General features: G+C 40.7%; 1 protein-coding gene across 1 annotated transcript in view; it reads right to left on the bottom strand.

Annotated features, from left to right (window-relative positions):
- The window catches only part of LOC112232479 (reelin-like), a 288,334-nt gene that overhangs the window by 225,487 nt on the left and 43,185 nt on the right, over nt 1–19,662 (bottom strand). Inside the window, exon 2 of the mRNA XM_042323405.1 lies at nt 7,385–7,492. Within this exon, the coding sequence (XP_042179339.1) occupies nt 7,385–7,492 (108 nt within the window). The remainder of the gene's footprint in view (nt 1–7,384; nt 7,493–19,662) is intronic.

Raw genomic sequence — 19,662 nt, 5'->3', positions numbered from 1 at the left:
ACTATTTGCATTAACCTCTACTGAAAATCACACGTTAGACTTTGTTAACATATTCATACATTTGCTCATGTACAACTCTCTCCAGGATCTTTGATACTATACAGAGGATAGATACAGGCCCAGGGTCAGACTTTATCCCCTTCTTATACAGAGGTATAACTTTAGCTTGTTTGATGTCCCTGGGAAAGATGCCTTGTTCAAGAGAGAGATTAACGATATGTGTAATACAAGGGTCAATTTGCTCAGCAGAATCTATTAGAAACCTTGCAGGAATATTATACAGGCCTGTGGCTTTGGAGCATTCAAGCTCTGCCAGCATACTGACTATTTTGGCTGTTGCTACCTTTGCAAAAGAAAAAGAGTTTGGCTGAACCCCTAACTCTACATAATACTTCTTGATTTGGTTGCTTCCATACAAACCAGAACTGGTGGGCAGCTTGCTAACCAGCTTGCTGGCAACATATACCATCTCCCCCCTGATGTTCAGTCCAATACTGTTGAGTTTGTTTTTGGTAGTATTACTAGAGCCTAGTTCCTTAAATGAATTCCAAAACTTTTTAGGGTCATTATTGTTCTCAATTATTTTCTCAGCAAAGTAACCCCTCTTAGCTTCATCCATCCTGCTCTGTGCTTCATTTCTGTGACGTTTATATAGGACAAAATCAGGCTGCTCTTGAGAGTTCTTACATTTTTTAAAGGCCTTATTCCTTACTTGGATAGATTCTAGAATCTCATTATTAAACCAAGGGCTAGATTTTTGCTTTACACTGACTCGTCCAATGGGAGCCATCACTTTCACCATATCAAGGAATCTACATTTAAAGACTTCTCAGGTACTGTCTACCCCTACACTATCCAGCACAGTGTTTTGTGACACTTAAATATATCTTTAAAAATCCTCCAAGTGCAAAATGTAATAAAAGGATCACTGATTACATATACTATTACTCCTCTGCGATATTTTAGATTTATCAGACACCAAAGTCTGATAAGTCAATCCTACTTTGCACTGTTTCACATATCCTGGTGGGATCTTTTATCATTTGGGCCAGAGCAAGTGATCTACAAAAGTGCATAAATACATGTGGGTTGGGCTATTCTTTTTGGCAGACATCAGTATGGAAATCCCCTAACAAAATTATTTCCTTCAACAGGGAATCATTACAGTTTGTCAATGGTGTGTGTGTGTGTGTGTGAGCATTCATCCTTCTCTAAGTGGCACAGTCAGGGTGCTGTCAGCCCAGTGTTAGGGAGCAGCCTGATCACAGGGAGAGTGTGTATTAGTATGAATCTGTGTATGTACAGTATGTATGTATGTGTGTGTGTGTGTGTGTGTATGTGCGTGAGCAGCTTGATCAAAGAGAGAGCAGAGCTTTTGAAGTCTCACAGGGACTGACAGCTCCGAACCCCATGGGAACCAGTTCCCTCCCCTCCCTCCACCCCTTCATTGCTCTTTACCCCACACTACCCTCCCCCTCATCTCTAACCATCCACTGTTTCCTTTCCACTCCCTCTTGCTTTATCCCTACTTTCTCTCAGCATCTTCTCCTGCCATCTTTCTCCACTTGGATTCTCTGATGCTCTGATGGAAGCATGGAGAAGCATACAGACACAGTGTTGCTCTCTCTCTCTCTCTCTCTCTCTCTCTCCCTCTCCCTCTCTCTTCCTCTTCCTCTCCCCCTCACTCTTTCCTGCGACTGTAAGGACAGAAGACACTTTGGAACCTATCTATCATCTAACACACCAGGTAGCGTGTCATGATGGGTTGCCGTCTCTCATCTGCCCGACAGCTAACTGACATCCAATCTGACTCTACAGCAGAGAGGTCCCTGACACTGACCTTCATCCTTCACTATGATTAGTGTGTGTGTGTGTGTGTGTGTGTGTGTGTGTGTGTGTGTGTGTGTGTGGGCCTGTGCGTGGGTGCGTGGGTGTGTGTGGGTGCGAAGAAGAGGAAGTGGAAGTGTGCCTGCGTGTGTCACCCCTGATTTTTAATCAGTTATTTATTTTTTAATCTAGGTGTGTGTGGAGTGGCTTTTAAGAGGAGCACTTTGTCACAGTGTGTGTGTATGTGTGTTTGGCTAATCTTCTCTCTCAGGCACCAACACGCCCCACAAATACCTCCTGACATGCAAATTAAGGAGAATATAAACAGAGCGCTCCAAATGAGACATCCATCAATGACTGAAGGTTCCATCCGACTCAGCGTCGCTGCAGGAACACCAATCACCCACACTGTCACTGGGAATGATGGAATGCTGCTTACGCTGCCATCCCATCCTCTTTTCTCCTAGCAACACTCTTCTTTCTCCTCCTCCCTCTAATCTTTCACAAATTCTGTCTCTCCTAACTCTTTCCTCTGCCTTTCTCACTAATTCCCTCTAGCTGTCTGGTTTTCATCAGTCACTTTCTTGTTATACCCTCATGCTCATCTTTTAACCATTTTCTGCAATTTCACATCTCTCTCTCTCACTCACTCACTCACTCACTCACTCACTCACTCACTCACTCACTCACTCACTCACTCACTCACTCACTCAATTATTTCTCTATCTGTCTCTCAAGCATTATGTCCTGTCAGTCTCTGTGACATTTGCAAAGCCGTTTCTTGATAACAAAAAAATCTCATGATTTTACCAATTTGACTACCCCGACGTCCTCAGGACATGGACGTCCAATTTCAAAGTCATTCTTGAGCAATCTGCCTGCTTAATCAGCAGTTGACTACAGAGAGCCTTACAGAATCCTTTCCCTCCCTGCCTACCTGGGTTTCAAATGCATTACACAAGATGTGACATTACAGAGGCTTTCTTTGTTTCATTGAATGATGATGCATCTGAGAAACATTTTGCATTCATTAGTGGTGCAGCTACAAACCAATCTAACTATGACAAATCAGTCTAACTCTAACTTTGAGTCAATATACACGTTGTGGGGTCCTATATATCATGTAATCACTTCTGTTTAATTCTGTGTGTGTGTGTGTGTGTGTGTGTGTGTGTGTGTGTGTGTGTGTGAATTGTACATAAATTACAATTCACTCAAGCAAGCATGCACACACACACATTAAGGGCGATGCCAATTTTAAAGGGCAAATATAAACTGTGTGAGTTCCCTTTTAGAAGCCAAAAGCCTTGGAATGGAAAGAAAGGGCTTTTTAATGGAAGTCAAAAGAAGGGACATTCTTGAAATGATCAGGCAGCTCACTCAGTTTAAATCTCATGCTGTTTTTCTGGCAAGAAGGTGTGTAAAAGAAAGACATCCGTTCTAAAAGTGGACGAGCAAAGGAACACACATGAGCACACAGACAATGGTTTAATGTATAAAACTACAAAATACAAATGTCTCTAACAAGATATTGTCACGTTGTAAAATCAATAGTAAAAAAGTAAATAAATAATCATTTTATACTGCATTGTGTTTACTATCTATGTTGTCTCTCCTTGCAGTACGGCACAAACTATGGGTCCTGTGAATACACGACATAACATTGTTTTCTGTTCCAACATGTCGCAATGTAGATAACCATAGAGCAGAGGTAGCGTAGCATGCTAATTACTACACCATAAAGTGCTATGGTCAGCCAGCCACCCATGGGCTAGCGCAAGAGCCTGGACCTCAGCTCAGCTCTACGTACAGTAGGAGTTAAAGGCACTATATGGGATATTTACAGGCATTTTTATACATTTTTATGAGTTATAATTTAAATTTCTCCAGCCGAATCTCCCAGTTTAAATGACAGGGCTGCTGTTTGGGTGAAATATAAATCCCAGATTGTAGTTTTAAGCACTAAGCTAACCCCATGTCACACACACACAAGGCTCAAACCAGAGGCCATATAACCATGGCATTGGCATACTGCCCTAAATGGTACCTCTGTCACTCAAACACACACACACACAAGGCTCATACCAGAGGCCATATAACCATGGTATTGGCATACTGCAGTCTGCCGTAACTGGTATCTCTGTCACTCAAACACATGCACACACACACACACACATGCACACATGCACACACACGCACACACAGACACACACACACAAATAATTAAACAGAAGTGATTCAATTCTATATAGGATCCCAGAGTGTGTATAATGACTCGGAAAGCAATGTCACAGTTAGACACACACTACAGTCCCACCCAAACTGGAACCTCTGCCTCCCCGTCACACTCTTGTTAATCTGACAATGAGTGGGTGTTGAGTTCCATCCCAGTAAAGGTTCAGGCTCAAAAGTGAATGTAGTGTGGCCGTGGTGTATTGTTTTTCAGAGGGAGTGATATAAATAGGAATGGCAGCATTTCTGTGTTTGTGTGTATGTGTCTACCTGTGTTTCTTTTGTGTATTTGGTTCAGTACATGGATGTATGATCTCTGTGATTACTTGTAGTAGTTCAGAGTGAACTCTTATGACATTTTATGGAATTGTCCTCTCAGGAATGCTGTCTTCTCTCTATTGCACCCAGCCCACCCCCCTCAGGTCATCACACACAGATGGACGTTGGTTGGTTCGATCCGATTGGATCCGATTTAGTTATTACAGTATTACTTTTGGTTTGGTCTGTGGATTGGTCAAAAATTGATTTTGAATAGAAACAAGTCAGATCTGTAATAAATGGAATGAAGGTCTGTTTGTTCTCTCTCTTCTCCTCTATCTGGCCCATGGAATAATGCTGTGTGAATTCTTTCTCCTGTGAGCTTCCTTTGTAGGTCTGTTATGTTCATGCTTTGCTTTGTAACTCAAGGATCTTCATGCCTAGAATAATGCTTTGTAATGCTGGTTAATGCTTTGTGAAACCTACGCGTATGCCTTGTATAATTTAATCACTCCTTTTACAATGTGAAATAAATGTTTTTGCCTTCCATAGACAATTCTCAGACCTTTCTTGATTGCCTATTACTGTAACTCAACTATAGTTTCTTGCATATTGCTAAATCTTCTTTATGGAGACAGATAAACATTGTATTATGCTAATTGCCCATGTCTTATTATGGGTCACATGTGAGGTATATATAATACACAGTACACATATCAAATATTGCCCCATTTAAGACAATATTACCCCCCCCGATCCTGGAGGATGTTGCCACCCTTGATATAAAATATAACAACATTACAACCAAATACTTTTGTTTTTATCAAATGATTCCCTCATTCAATGAATCAGGGATTAAATGGATAAGGTAGGCTACTTCAAAGCTAGGTATCTAAGTAGACATATTTATATATAAGGCTAAATTATTTGATTCAGGGGAGATCTATGCACATCAAGTAATTTGTCAGTTACGCTACGTTGTCACAATTACATGGCTACTGTTTAATAGAGGGGAATCCCAGTTTTTCAACGGTGCAGATTTATTTAGTGGGAAGAAGGCGACATCGACCTTGATTCTTGATTCTCACTGGCACACATGCAGCACACACAGACACGCACTGAAGGGTCATTCTGATGATGGCTGATAGGTCGATTTTTCATTGATTGATTGGCTAATATTTAAGTGTTCCTTCATTAAATACATTACAAAAATGATGAAATAAATGTATTTTCATTACCTTACAGACCTTCAACAGCGCATCATGCGCATACAAGCTGGCCCATTTTCAATCTGCACAATCGCGAACTGACAGCCTACTATCACGCACAGATTCACAGTCTAGTGGCAAATAAACTTGAACAAAGCCAAATCAGAAAATGAATTCCCAATAGCCATTGCTATTCAATGCAGATCTCACCTTCATTCTGCTTTGATCAACCTTCTTTGCCTTGGTGTGTGAATCTGGGCCGGTGATAGGCTACTTTGTTTTATAGAGAAGCCGGAATACAATTGCCCAAAAAATTGAGGCGCCGTTACGGCGTGCTGGACAACTCTGGCCCCAGCAGAGCTCTTCGGCTGAAACTAGAGTGGATGACTGAGTAGTCTAGTGACTACCACTGTTGAACTTTTCCGGCAGAGGATGAGACTGGCAGAATGGGCAGCTACCCATCAGTCTGCCAGTTTGTCCACACATTCTTCAAATGAATGAGTCACAGCTCAATTAGTCTCTGTGAAGCAAAGGTGACTTAATGTTGGAGGCCCAAAGCTTGGATGCCTTCCCCAAAATCAGGGTTGCAAATTGTAAAGAACTCCAGTGGCAGAGGAAAAGACAGAGTGGACAGTTTGGGCACAGTTCTGGGAATGGAGCCCTGCTCTCTGTGTGGGTCCATTATGGCCACAGGAGACCTCCATCCTGGCACACTGGGCTTCCCATCCGCTGATATCTCAATTTAGGCACCTTCTCAGTTCAACTCATAGACTATATTATCCTTACTGCATTACATTTCTTACAACTCAGTTTCTCTGTTAGACCAAATTGATTAACTATGTACATGGGATTCCTGTGAATTCAGTCCTTATAAATCAGGCTGCAAAACAGGCTTTAGATGGTCAGAATTGGAGTCTTTTTTTCAGCCTCAAGCGCCAGCAGGCACAAAGACGATGAATTACTAAGTAAGCAAGAATTCAGTCCTTGACATTTTCTAAAAAATGTCAAACCTATGCCCAGTAAACACCAATGGTAACTATACAGCTATTACATCACAGAATCCAGCCATTACATTTTTTCACTGAACTTCATGCCCATGGCTAACGCTGATGGTAGAGATAAAGCTATGACATTACAGGCATGTTTTCACAGAACTTCCCATAATCCAATTTTAGGAACTGCTTTTGGGACATTCCAAAGAAAAACTGCATGACCTTTTGTATACATGTGACTGCTTGTCCTGTACACCAGCTGAATGGTGTACAGGACGAATTGTCCTGATGAATTGTCATACTATAGTCAGTCAGTATGATCTCTTTCTCTATTTTCCATTGTTCCAACTTCTCCTGTGGTTTAGAATGTATTTCCCACATAATTTAACAGAACATATAGTACCTCTGGTATTTCCCCCCTCTATGGACAGATCTGCGTTCCCTTCATTCTACAATCAAACAGCAAGAGTGTATCAACCCCAACCCCAGGCCACATCAACCCTAGACTCAACCCCAGTCTCATCCATCATAGCCTGTCTGACGCCCTGTGTGTGTTCTTTGGGTTGTGAGCCGTCTGACTGAGTCTGGACTGGGATCAGAGGCCTGTGGAGGAGGGACTGGGAGAACCTGGGATCTTAATACACTAAAGTGGTTTCCTTTCATTCATTTTTGCATTGTTCTGTAACCATTGGGGGGGGGTGGAGTGATTTGCCAGTAACTTCTGATCAAGAAAAGGAAATCATATAATAGTCCACTATGGAATTTTCAACTGATTGTTCATCTTTCAGATCTAAGCTTCATAGTAGATGTCATTTGTTGGTTATCATATTGTTACTGAGGATGTCCAGAACTGATAGGTTGACTCACCGAAGCCGAAGGCAGCAGGAGCAGGGATAGGAGCAGACTGGACAGGAGTGGACGTGTAGAGACCGGTCACCAGCAAACCATCAAAATACACACTGGTGGAGACAGTCACTGTGGAGAGACCGAAACAAGAGTGTGAAGTAAGAGAAGCACTGCTAAGTTATCTGGTCATCTTTCTTCAAACACTCACACACATTGAAATAAACACACAAAGAAACAAGCAACAGGCAGTAGTAAATTCATAACAACGTGTTGGAATAGAGAACACTAGTAATGTCTTTTTTTTGTTGTTGGCCAAGTCTATGATGAAAATAAATGCTAAAAATAAGGTATGTGTTAAAAACAGGCTTGTTCTATGAAATAATCTTCATCAGCTAAAAATGTACATTTTGTGAAATTTGAAGCATTTACAGTATGCAATAAAAACAAGTACATAATGCAGATAAAGGCTTCATAATTCATAAAGGTCATGTTAACTAACTGATATTATCATAGAACACAACATAAAGGTCATGTTAACTGACTGATATTATCATAGAACAAAACATAAAAGTCACATTAACTGACTGATATTATCATAGAACACAACATAAAGGTCATGTTAACTGACTGATATTATCCCACAGAAACAAACATTTCAGATCTCCTAAGCCTGTTAACCTCAGACCATATTTTTAGCGTTTATCCCATATTCCCATTCTTTCCCCATTAATTTTCCCCATAGAAAGGGCTGAAGGAACCAGAGGTTACTCATTTCTGGTTTTAGGACTACATTCTGGTGAGCACTATCGCAAGCAAGATAATATGAAGATAATATGAAACACTCCAACCTGAGGTATGGCTCTAATTGCATTACCTCCCTGCAAAGTATCTTAATCACCAATGACTGTATATGCTAATTACTTACAAGATCAAGGATCAACATCAACACTAAGTCCTAGTCCTGTAATTATTATAATAGAAATCCTACAAACACAGGCCCACCTCTCCAGTAACATACAGCAGACTAAAAACTGATGCTAGATAATTAGCCAGTGTGATGTGTATCTATCTGGCAGAGAACATGCCCACCACCACCTTTAACACTCTCCCTGCTGCTAACGAGCCTAACGAGCACAGAGCACAGGTGTTCACGAGGGTCTGGCAATTAGAGAGGGGGAGGGGTAGAGGGTAAAGGGTGTAAGGTGAGAAGGAGTCCCCTAAGGGAGGCAGGGGGTTGTATAAATAACAATATTTGTATGGGAGAGAGGGAAGGGAGAGGGAGAGACGGAAAAGTCGGAAGAGAGGTGGGGGCACAGAGGTGAGTGCAGGTGCTGGGATGTTCTGGAGGTGGGGGTTGCACCCAGTTACAGATGCCAACTATGACAAATGTTACTCCACTCAAGAAATAAGACTACGGCAGCATAGGGAGAATGGCTTTCTGGTCTCTGTGGAGGTCTGAGTCACATACTAGGAGTGTTTTGTTATCTGGTCTAACCACCCACTCTTCCACAGTGTGATCTACCACAGTATACCTGCTGGGGAAATCAAAGATCCTTATTGATGAGTCAACGAAAGGACTTTGATGATGGTGTTACTCAGGGACTAGGCAATCCATGCCAGGTAGCCACAGTGTAGTCCCGAGGAGCAGAAAGTCGATCAACAGAGTATCCAGCAGGTTAACTAGCTATTGGTTTTCTGTATAAATCTAATTCTGATTGACAGGACCACAGTACCACAAAACTACATTACTGGAGTTACTGTAAAACCTCACTAGCCACAGCAGGACTATATCGATGGATTTAAAACACCACAGGACAACTTCACTGTAAGAAAATATCTTTGGACTACATGACTATTGAGTGACAGGACCACAGGACCACACAACTACACGATTACATCACTAGTGTAAAACATCACTGGACTAGACGACTATTGACTGACTGGACCACAGCACTACATCATTGACATAAAAACACCACAGGACTACATAGCTACATCACTGGGGTAAAAACAACTAGCATCACTGACTTTGTGGCTCATGGCTTGGCCCGGTGCCAACCAGACAGATCCTATGGCAACGAGGGGAAAACTAAGGCACTAAAGGAATACAGTACACTCCCAAAATGAATATGTGTCTGGCTGGGTTCTGTATGTTAAAGAAGAAAGAGAGAGGAACCAAAGCTAACCCGGGATTCCACCTCAGTTTGTTATGCACCTGGGTGAAGGATGAGAGACTGAGACTCGTAGTGTAATACCATCTGGGTCTGTTTAGGTGTGGGGAATTTGGGGAAGCAAACTTCTGTGGCCTCATGTCTGTCTGTATGTCTATCTGTCTCTGTCTGTCTCGGTCTACGGACGCTAGCGGTTCCTGTGGTGGACTTCATGACCCTAGTTGTAACATGGGCCAATTTCAACGAGTTATAGTTCATATAAGGAAAACAGTCAATTGAAATACATGAATTAGGCCCTGATCTATAGATTTCACATGACTGGGCAATGGGCGCAGCCATGAGGCCTGGGAGGGCATAGGCCCATCCACTGGAGAGCCAGGCACAGCCAATCAGAAGGAGTGTTTCTCCGCAAAAGGGCTTTATTGCAAACAGAAATAATCCTTAGTTTCATCAGCTGTCTGTGTGGCTGGTCTCAGACGAATGTGGAGGTCCTGGGCTGGCGTGGTTAGACGTGGTCTGCAGTTGTGAGGCCGGTTGGACGTATTGGCAAATTCTCTAAAATGATAATGGTTATGGTATGGCTTATGGTAGAGAAATAAATATTAAATTCTCTGACAACAGCTCTAATGGACATTCCTGCAGTCAGCATGCCAATTGCATGCTCCCTCAAAACTTGAGACATCTGTGGCATTGTGTTATGTGACAAAACTGCACATTTTGGCCTTTCATTGTCACCAGCACAAGGTGCACCTGTGAAATGATCATTGTGTTTAAAAAGCTTCTTGATATGCCACACCTGTCAGGTGGATGGATTATCTTGGTAAAGGAGAATTGTTCACTAACATGGATGTAAACACATTTCTGCACAACATTTTTGAGAAATAATCTTTTTGTGCATATCGAATATTTCTGGGATCTTTCATTTGATCTATTGAAAGATGGGACCAACACCTTCGTTGTTTTTGTTTAGTATATTTACATTTTTTATTAATCAGTCACCCATTCAAGCAGGGCTCACCAGTTACCCACATGGGTCCCTGCTTGTCAAACATCTCATTCCTTCCTCTTGGGCCACCCACAGGCCATGGACTAGGGGCTTCAGCCCCATGCATTAATCTGGCACTACTCCTCCCTGTCTGTCCCCTCATCTCTTTCCTCACTCTCTCTCCTCCCTATTGGAAATCCCACTCATCGCTCCATGTCCTTTCCAACCACTCCGCTAAAAACGCCCCACGCTCACAGAAAGAAAAACAAGCTCTTCAAATTCCCTCCATTCATTAAAATTACAATTGAACCAAAACCCATCTATTTTTTGTGATTACCTGAACCTACAATTTGGTTTTGAAGTATTGAAACCAAACCATTTGATTTGAAAGAAAAGTATACATGAAAGGGTGAATGTAAGAAGTGCACACCATTTCAGATAGGCTATATGTCATATTAAACAGCTTATAAACACTCTAAATAGGTCAGGAGCCAGACAGGGAGCCTACGAAGGAAAGACAATTAATTATTTAGGCTACATTATTTCAATTGTTTCAAGGCTATAGCCTACAAAGAAATATATTGTGAAGCATTTGTGAGTGTGACACAATATGCTGGTAGGAACATAAAACACTCAGCTTTTAAACACCATTTCTTTGTATTAAATCACTATAGTCTATACATTGCGCATATGGGATGTGGCTTACTTAGACGTAAATACAAATTAATAAAAAAATGCCTTATTAGGCTCTGTCTACAGTGCCTTTGAATTAATTTTTAGAAACAGGAGTTTGGCCTGTGTCAGTGGCTTCAGGGTCATGCAATGGTGCTTGGAGAGCAGGCCAGCAGCAGAGAATATCCTCTCCGCACTTGCAGAGCCACTGGGGATGCTAAACACTCACTTTCTCTCCTCCCTGTCTCTCCTCCCACTCTCTCCACCCACTCTCTCCTCCCTGTCTCTCCTCCCTGTCTCTCCTCCCTGTCTCTCCTCCCTGTCTCTCCTGCCTGTCACTTCTCCCTCTTTCTCATCAGTCTCTCTCACCCATGACTGTCCTCCCTCTCCTTCTTCCCTCCTTCTCCTCCCTCTCTCTCACCCCTCTCTCTTCTCTCTTTCTCTTCTCCCTCTCTTTCCTCCATGTCTGTCATCTCTCTCTCTCCTCCCCCTCTCTCTCTCTCTCCACTCCCTCTCTCTCTCTCCTCCCCCTCTCTCCACACCCTCTCTCATCTCTCATCCCTCTCTCTCCTCCCTTCTCTATCCTCCCTGTCTCTCCTCCCACTCTCTCCTCCCCCTCTCTCCTCTCGCTCCTCCCTGTCTCTCCTCCCTGTCTCTCCTCCCTGTCTCTCCTCCCTCTTTCTCATCTGTCTCTCTCATCCATGTCTCTCCTCCCTCTCCTTCTTCCCTCCTTCTCCTCCCTCTCTCTTCTCCCTCTCTTCTCCCTCTCTTTCCTCCATGTCTGTCATCCCTCTCTCCCCTCCCTCTCTCTCTCTCTCCTCCCTCTCTCTCCCCCCTCTCTCCCCTCCCTCTCTTTCCTTCCTCTCTCTTCCCTGTCTTTTCTCCCTCTCGCTCCTTCCTGTCTCACTCCTAATCTCTCACCTTGTCTCTCTCCCAATCTTCCCACTCCAGCCTTTGTTAATCTTTCTCCACACTCCAGTCAAATTGGACATGCTCTGCTCCTCTCTGGATACTCGTCTCTCTCCTCCCTGTCTCTTCTCCCTGTCTCTCCTCCCACTCTCTCCTCTCGCTCCCCCGTCTCTCCTCCCTGTCTCTTCTCCCTCTCTTCTCCCACTCTCTCATCCCTCTCTCTCCTCCCTCTCTCTCCTCCCTGTCTCGATAACCGCTGTAAGTCTCTAAGAGGTTTCAACACCTGGATCATACAATATTTGCTCATTATTCCTTTTTAAATTCTTCAAGCTCTGTCAAGTTGGTTGTTGATCATTGCTAGACAGCCATTTTCAAGTTTTGCCATGGATTTTCAACCGATTTAAGTTAAAACAAAACAAAAGTTAAATTCTTTGGCACATTTTTTTTGCAATATCACCTAAGTGCGTGATTGCAAAGAGGAGGCACGTTTTGGAATAAAAGTAAGAAATAAATACAGAGAAATTATCTGATCAAATACAATTTTTTAATAGTAGAATTGGTATGTATAAAAAAAATTTTTTTAAAAAGAGGTGGCCTACAGCCCCAACTCCACATCACAATACCCCAAACCCAACATGTCTCCGTCTAGCTCTCTCCTGGCTTTTAGACAAAAACAGCTTTTAGTACTAAACATCCTCCACTGTCCTGCATACTGTTGGATATATATTAAATACTTTTTGTACGCTGGCAAATGACTGGATGTAAGTTTAAAGTGACGCATATCCCCAACTCTACTCACATCTACTCATATGGATCTGTTTTAACACCTGTCACTATATACTGTAATCATAACACAATATGTGACCTATATACTGTAATCACAACACAATATGTGAACTATATACTGTAATCATACCAACCCCTGTCCATATATACTATAATCATACCAACACCTGTCCCAATATACTGTAATAATACCACCACCACCTACCCTATAAACTGTAATAATACAACATACTTTCCCTATATGTTGTAGTCATACCAACACCTGTCCCTGTATACTGTCTGTAATCATAAATCTACCTGTCCCTATGTACTGTAATAATACTACCTCCTGTCCCTATATACTGTAATCATACCACCACCACATATCCCTATATACTGTAATCATACCAAAACCTGTCCCTATATACTGTAATAATACCACCACCAGCTATCCCTATGAACTGTAATCATACAACATACTTTCTCTATATACTGTAATCATACCAACACCTATCCCTATATACTGTAATAATACCATAACCACCTATCCCTATCAACTGTAATCATACCAAATACTGTCCCTATAAACTGTAATCATACAACATACTTTCCCTATATACTGTAATCATACCACCACCTGTCCCTATATACTGTAATAATACCACCACCACCTATCCCTATGAACTGTAATCATACAACATACTTTCTCTATATACTGTAATCATACCAATACCTGTCCCTATATACTGTAATAATACCATAACCACCTATCCCTATCAACTGTAATCATACCACATACTGTCCCTATAAACTGTAATCATACAACATACTTTCCCTATATACTGTAATCATACCAACACCTGTCCATATATACTGTAATCATACCAACACCTGTCCCTGTATACTGCCTGTAATCATACCAACACCTGTCCCTATATGCTGTAATAATACCACTAACTGTCCCTAAAATACTGTAATCATACCTCTACCTGTCCCTATAATCTGTAATAATACCACTAACTGTCCCTAAAATACTGTAATAATACCACTAACTGTCCCTATGTACTGTAATCATACCTTCACCTGTCCCTATACATTGTAATCATACCACCACCTGTCTATAAATACTGTAATCATACCAACACCATTCCCTATATACTGTAATCATACCACCACCACCTATCCCTATATACTGTAATCATAATATTACCTGTCCGTATATACTGTAATCATAACACTACCTATCCATATATACTGTAATCATACCAACACATGTCCACATATACTGTAATTGTACCACCACCTGGGTCTATTTACTGTAATCATACCACCACCTTTTCCTATATAGTGTAATCATAACACTACCCGTCCATATATACTGTAATTATAACACTACCTGTCCATATAAACTGTAATCATAACACAACCCATCCCTATATACTGTAATCATACCAACACCTGTCCCTATTTGCTGTACTTATACCCCACCTGTCCTTATATAATGTAATCATACCACCACCTGCCTATAAATACTGTATTCATACCAACACCTGTCCCTATATACTGTAATTAATCCAACACCTGTACATACATACTGTTATCATACCAACGCCTGTCCCTATATACAGTAATCATACCAACATCTGCCCCTATATACTGTAATCATACCAACACCTGTCCCTATACACTGTAATAATACCACTACACGTCCCTATATACAGTAATCATACCAACACCTGTCCCTATATACTGTAATCATACCACTACCCGTCCCTATATACAGTAATCATACCAACACCTGTCCCTATACACTGTATTCATACCACTACCCGTCCCTATATACAGTAATCATACCACACCTGTCCCTATATACTGTAATCATACCACTACCCGTCCCTAAATACAGTAATCATACCAACACCTGTCCCTATATACTGTAATCATACCACTACCCGTACCTATATACAGTAATCATACCAATACCTGTCCCTATATACTTTAATCATACCACTACCCGTCCCTAAATACAGTAATCATACCAAAACCTGTCCCTATATACTGTAATCATACCACTACCCGTCCCTATATACAGTAATTATTCCAACACCTGTCCCTATACACTGTAAAAACACCACTACCCGTCCCTATATACAGTAATCATACCAACACCTGTCCCTATATACTGTAATAAAACCATTACCCGTCCCTATATACAGTAATCATACCAACACCTGTACATATATACTGTAATAAAACCATTACCCGTCCCTATATACAGTAATCATACCAACAACTGTACATATATACTGTAATAATACCACTACTCGTCCCTATATACAGTAATCATTCCAACACCTGTCCCTATATACTGTAATCATACCAACACCTGCCCTTATATACTGTAATCATACCAACACCTGCCCCTATATACTGTAATTATACCAACACCTGTACATACATACCGTACTCATACCAATGCCTGTTCTTATATACAGTAATCATACCAACACCTGCCCCTATATACTGTAATAATACCAACACCTGTCCCTATACACTGTTATCATACCACTACCCGTCCCCTATATATAGTAATCAAACCAACACCTGTTCATATATACTGTAATCATACCAACGCCTGTCCCTATATACAGTAATCATACCAACATCTGCCCCTATATACAGTAATCATACCAACACCTTACCCTATACACTGTATTCATACCACTACCCGTCCCTTATATACAGTAATCATACCACTACCCGTCCCTAAATACAGTAATCATACCAAAACCTGTCCCTATATACTGTAATCATACCACTACCCGTCCCTATATACAGTAATTATTCCAACACCTGTCCCTATACACTGTAAAAACACCACTACCCGTCCCTATATACAGTAATCATACCAACACCTGTCCCTATATACTGTAATCATACCACTACCCGTCCCTATATACTGTAATCATACCAACACCTGTTCATATATACTGTAATAATACCACTCCTGTCCCTATATACAGTAATCATACCACTACCTGTCCCTATATACTGTAATCATAACACTACCTGTCCATATATACTGTAATTATAACACTACCTGTCCATATATACTGTAATTATAACACTACCTGTCCATATATACTGTAATCATACCACTACCCTTCCCTATTTACTGTAATCATACCAACACCTGTTCATATATACTGTAATAAAACCACTACCCGTCCCTATATACAGTAATCATACCAACACCTTCCCCTATATATTGTAAACATACCACTGGTCCTATATACAGTAATCATACCACCACCTGTTCATATATACTGTAATTATACCAACACCTGTACATGGGGTTTCTAATTATACCAACACATGTACATACATACTGTAATCATACCAGTTTGGTGCTATACACTGTAATCATGCCAACACCTGCCCCTATATACTGTAATTATACCAACACCTGTACATACATAGTACTCATACCAATGCCTGTTCTTATATACAGTAATCATACCAACACCTGTTCATATATACTGTAATAATTACCCGTCCCTATATACAGTAATCATTCCAACACCTGTTTCTATATACTGTAATCAGCCATCACCTGTCCCTATACACTGTAATAATACCACTACCAGTCCCTATATACAGCAATCATACCAACACATGTCCCTATATACTGTAATCATACCACTACCCTTCCCTATTTACTGTAATCATACCAACACCTGTTCATATATACTGTAATAAAACCACTACCCGTCCCTATATACAGTAATCATACCAACACCTTCCCTATATACTGTAAACATACCACTACCCGTCCCTATATACTGTAATCATACCAACACCTGTTCATATATACTGTAATCATACTGTCACCTGAACATATATACTTTAATAAAACCACTACCCATCCGTATATACAGTAATCATACCACCACCTGTTCATATATACTGTAATTATACCAACACCTGTACATATATACTCTAATTATACCAACACATGTACATACATACTGTAATCATACCAGTGTCCCTATACACTGTAATCATACCAACACCTGCCCCTATATACAGTAATTATTCCAACACCTGTCCCTATACACTGTAAAAACACCACTACCCGTCCCTATATACAGTAATCATACCAACACCTGTCCCTATATACTGTAATCATACCACTACCCGTCCCTATATACTGTAATCATACCAAAACCTGTTCATATATACTGTAATCATACCACTACCCGTCCCTATATACAGTAATCATACCAACACCTGTGTCACGCCCTGGTCTAAGTATTTTGTGTTTTTCTTCATGTATTGGGTCAGTCCAGGGTGTGGCATGGGGTTTTTGTATTATGGTGTGTTTTGTCTTGGGGTTTTGGTGTGTATGTATTGGGATTGTAGCTAGTGGGGTTATCTAGCAAAGTCTATGGCTGTCTGGAGTGGTTCTCAATCAGAGGCAGGTTTTTATCGTTGTCTCTGATTGGGAACCATATTTATGCAGCCATATTCTTTGAGTTTGTCATGGGTGATTGTCCTTAGTGTCCTTGTTCCTGTCTATGTGTTAGGTTACACAAGTATAGGCTGTTTCGGTTTTCGTTACGTTTATTGTTTTTGTAGTGTTTGTTATTGATTCGTGTTTTACGTTCGTTATTAAACATGGATCGCAATCTACACGCTGCATTTTGGTCCGACTCTCCTTCACACCTAGAAAACCGTAACAACCTGTCCCTATACACTGTAGTCATACCACTAGCCGTCCCTATATACAGTAATCATACCAACACCTGTACATATATACTGTAATAAAACCATTACCCGTCCCTATATACAGTAATCATACCAACACCTGTACATATATACTGTAATAAAACCATTACCCGTCCCTATATACAGTAATCATACCAACAACTGTACATATATACTGTAATAATACCACTACTCGTCCCTATATACAGTAATCATTCCAACACCTGTCCCTATATACTGTAATCATACCAACACCTGCCCTTATATACTGTAATTATACCAACACCTGTACATACATACCGTACTCATACCAATGCCTGTTCTTATATACAGTAATCATACCAACACCTGCCCCTATATACAGTAATAATACCGACACCTGTCCCTATACACTGTAATAATACCACTACCCGTCCCTATATACTGTAATCATACCAACACCTGTACATACATAAAGTAATCATACCAACGCCTGTCCCTATATACAGTAATCATACCAACATCTGCCCCTATATACAGTAATCATACCAACACCTTACCCTATACACTGTATTCATACCACTACCCGTCCTTATATACAGTAATCATACCAACACCTGTCCCTATATACAGTAATCATACCACTACCCGTCCCTATATACAGTAATTATTCCAACACCTGTCCCTATACACTGTAAAAACACCACTACCCGTCCCTATATACAGTAATCATAACAACACCTGTCCCTATATACTGTAATCATACCAACACCTGTTCATATATACTGTAATAATACCACTACCCGTCCCTATATACTTTAATCATACCACTACCCGTCCCTATATACAGTAATCATTCCTACACCTGTTCCTATATACTGTAATCATACCATCACCTGTCCCTATACACTGTAATAATACCACTACCCGTCCCTATATACAGTAATCATACCAACACCTGTCCCTATATACTGTAATCATACCACTACCCTTCCCTATTTACTGTAATCATACCAACACCTGTTCATATATACTGTAATCATACCACTACCCGTCCCTATATACAGTAATCATACCAACACCTTCCCCTATATATTGTAAACATACCACTACCCGTCCGTATATACAGTAATCATACCACCACCTGTTCATATATACTGTAATTATACCAACACCTGTACATATATACTCTAATTATACCAACACATGTACATACATACTGTAATCATACCAGTACCCGTCGCTATACACTGTAATCATGCCAACACCTGCCCCTATATACTGTAATTATACCAACACCTGTACATACATACCGTACTCATACCAATGCCTGTTCTTATATACAGTAATCATACCAACACCTGTTCATATATACTGTAATAATACCACTACCCGTCCCTATATACAGTAATCATTCCAACACCTGTTTCTATATACTGTAATCATACCATCACCTGTCCCTATACACTGTAATAATACCACTACCAGTCCCTATATACAGCAATCATACCAACACATGTCCCTATATACTGTAATCATACCACTACCCTTCCCTATTTACTGTAATCATACCAACACCTGTTCATATATACTGTAATAAAACCACTACCCGTCCCTATATACAGTAATCATACCAACACCTTTCCCTATATACTGTAAACATACCACTACCCGTCCCTATATACTGTAATCATACCAACACCTGTTCATATATACTGTAATCATACTGTCACCTGAACATATATACTTTAATAAAACCACTACCCGTCCGTATATACAGTAATCATACCACCACCTGTTCATATATACTGTAATTATACCAACACCTGTACATATATACTCTAATTATACCAACACATGTACATACATACTGTAATCATACCAGTACCCGTCCCTATACACTGTAATCATACCAACACCTGCCCCTATATACTGTAATCATACCAACACCTGCCCATATATACTGTAATTATACCAACACCTGTACATACATACCATACTCATACCAATGCCTGTTCTTATATCCAGTAATCATACCAACACCTGCCCCT

This window comes from Oncorhynchus tshawytscha, linkage group LG06 (genome assembly GCF_018296145.1).
Source record: "Oncorhynchus tshawytscha isolate Ot180627B linkage group LG06, Otsh_v2.0, whole genome shotgun sequence".
NCBI lineage: Eukaryota > Metazoa > Chordata > Actinopteri > Salmoniformes > Salmonidae > Oncorhynchus > Oncorhynchus tshawytscha.
The sequence above is the reverse complement of the archived record's forward strand: the minus strand, read 5'-3'. Positions and strand labels throughout refer to the sequence as shown.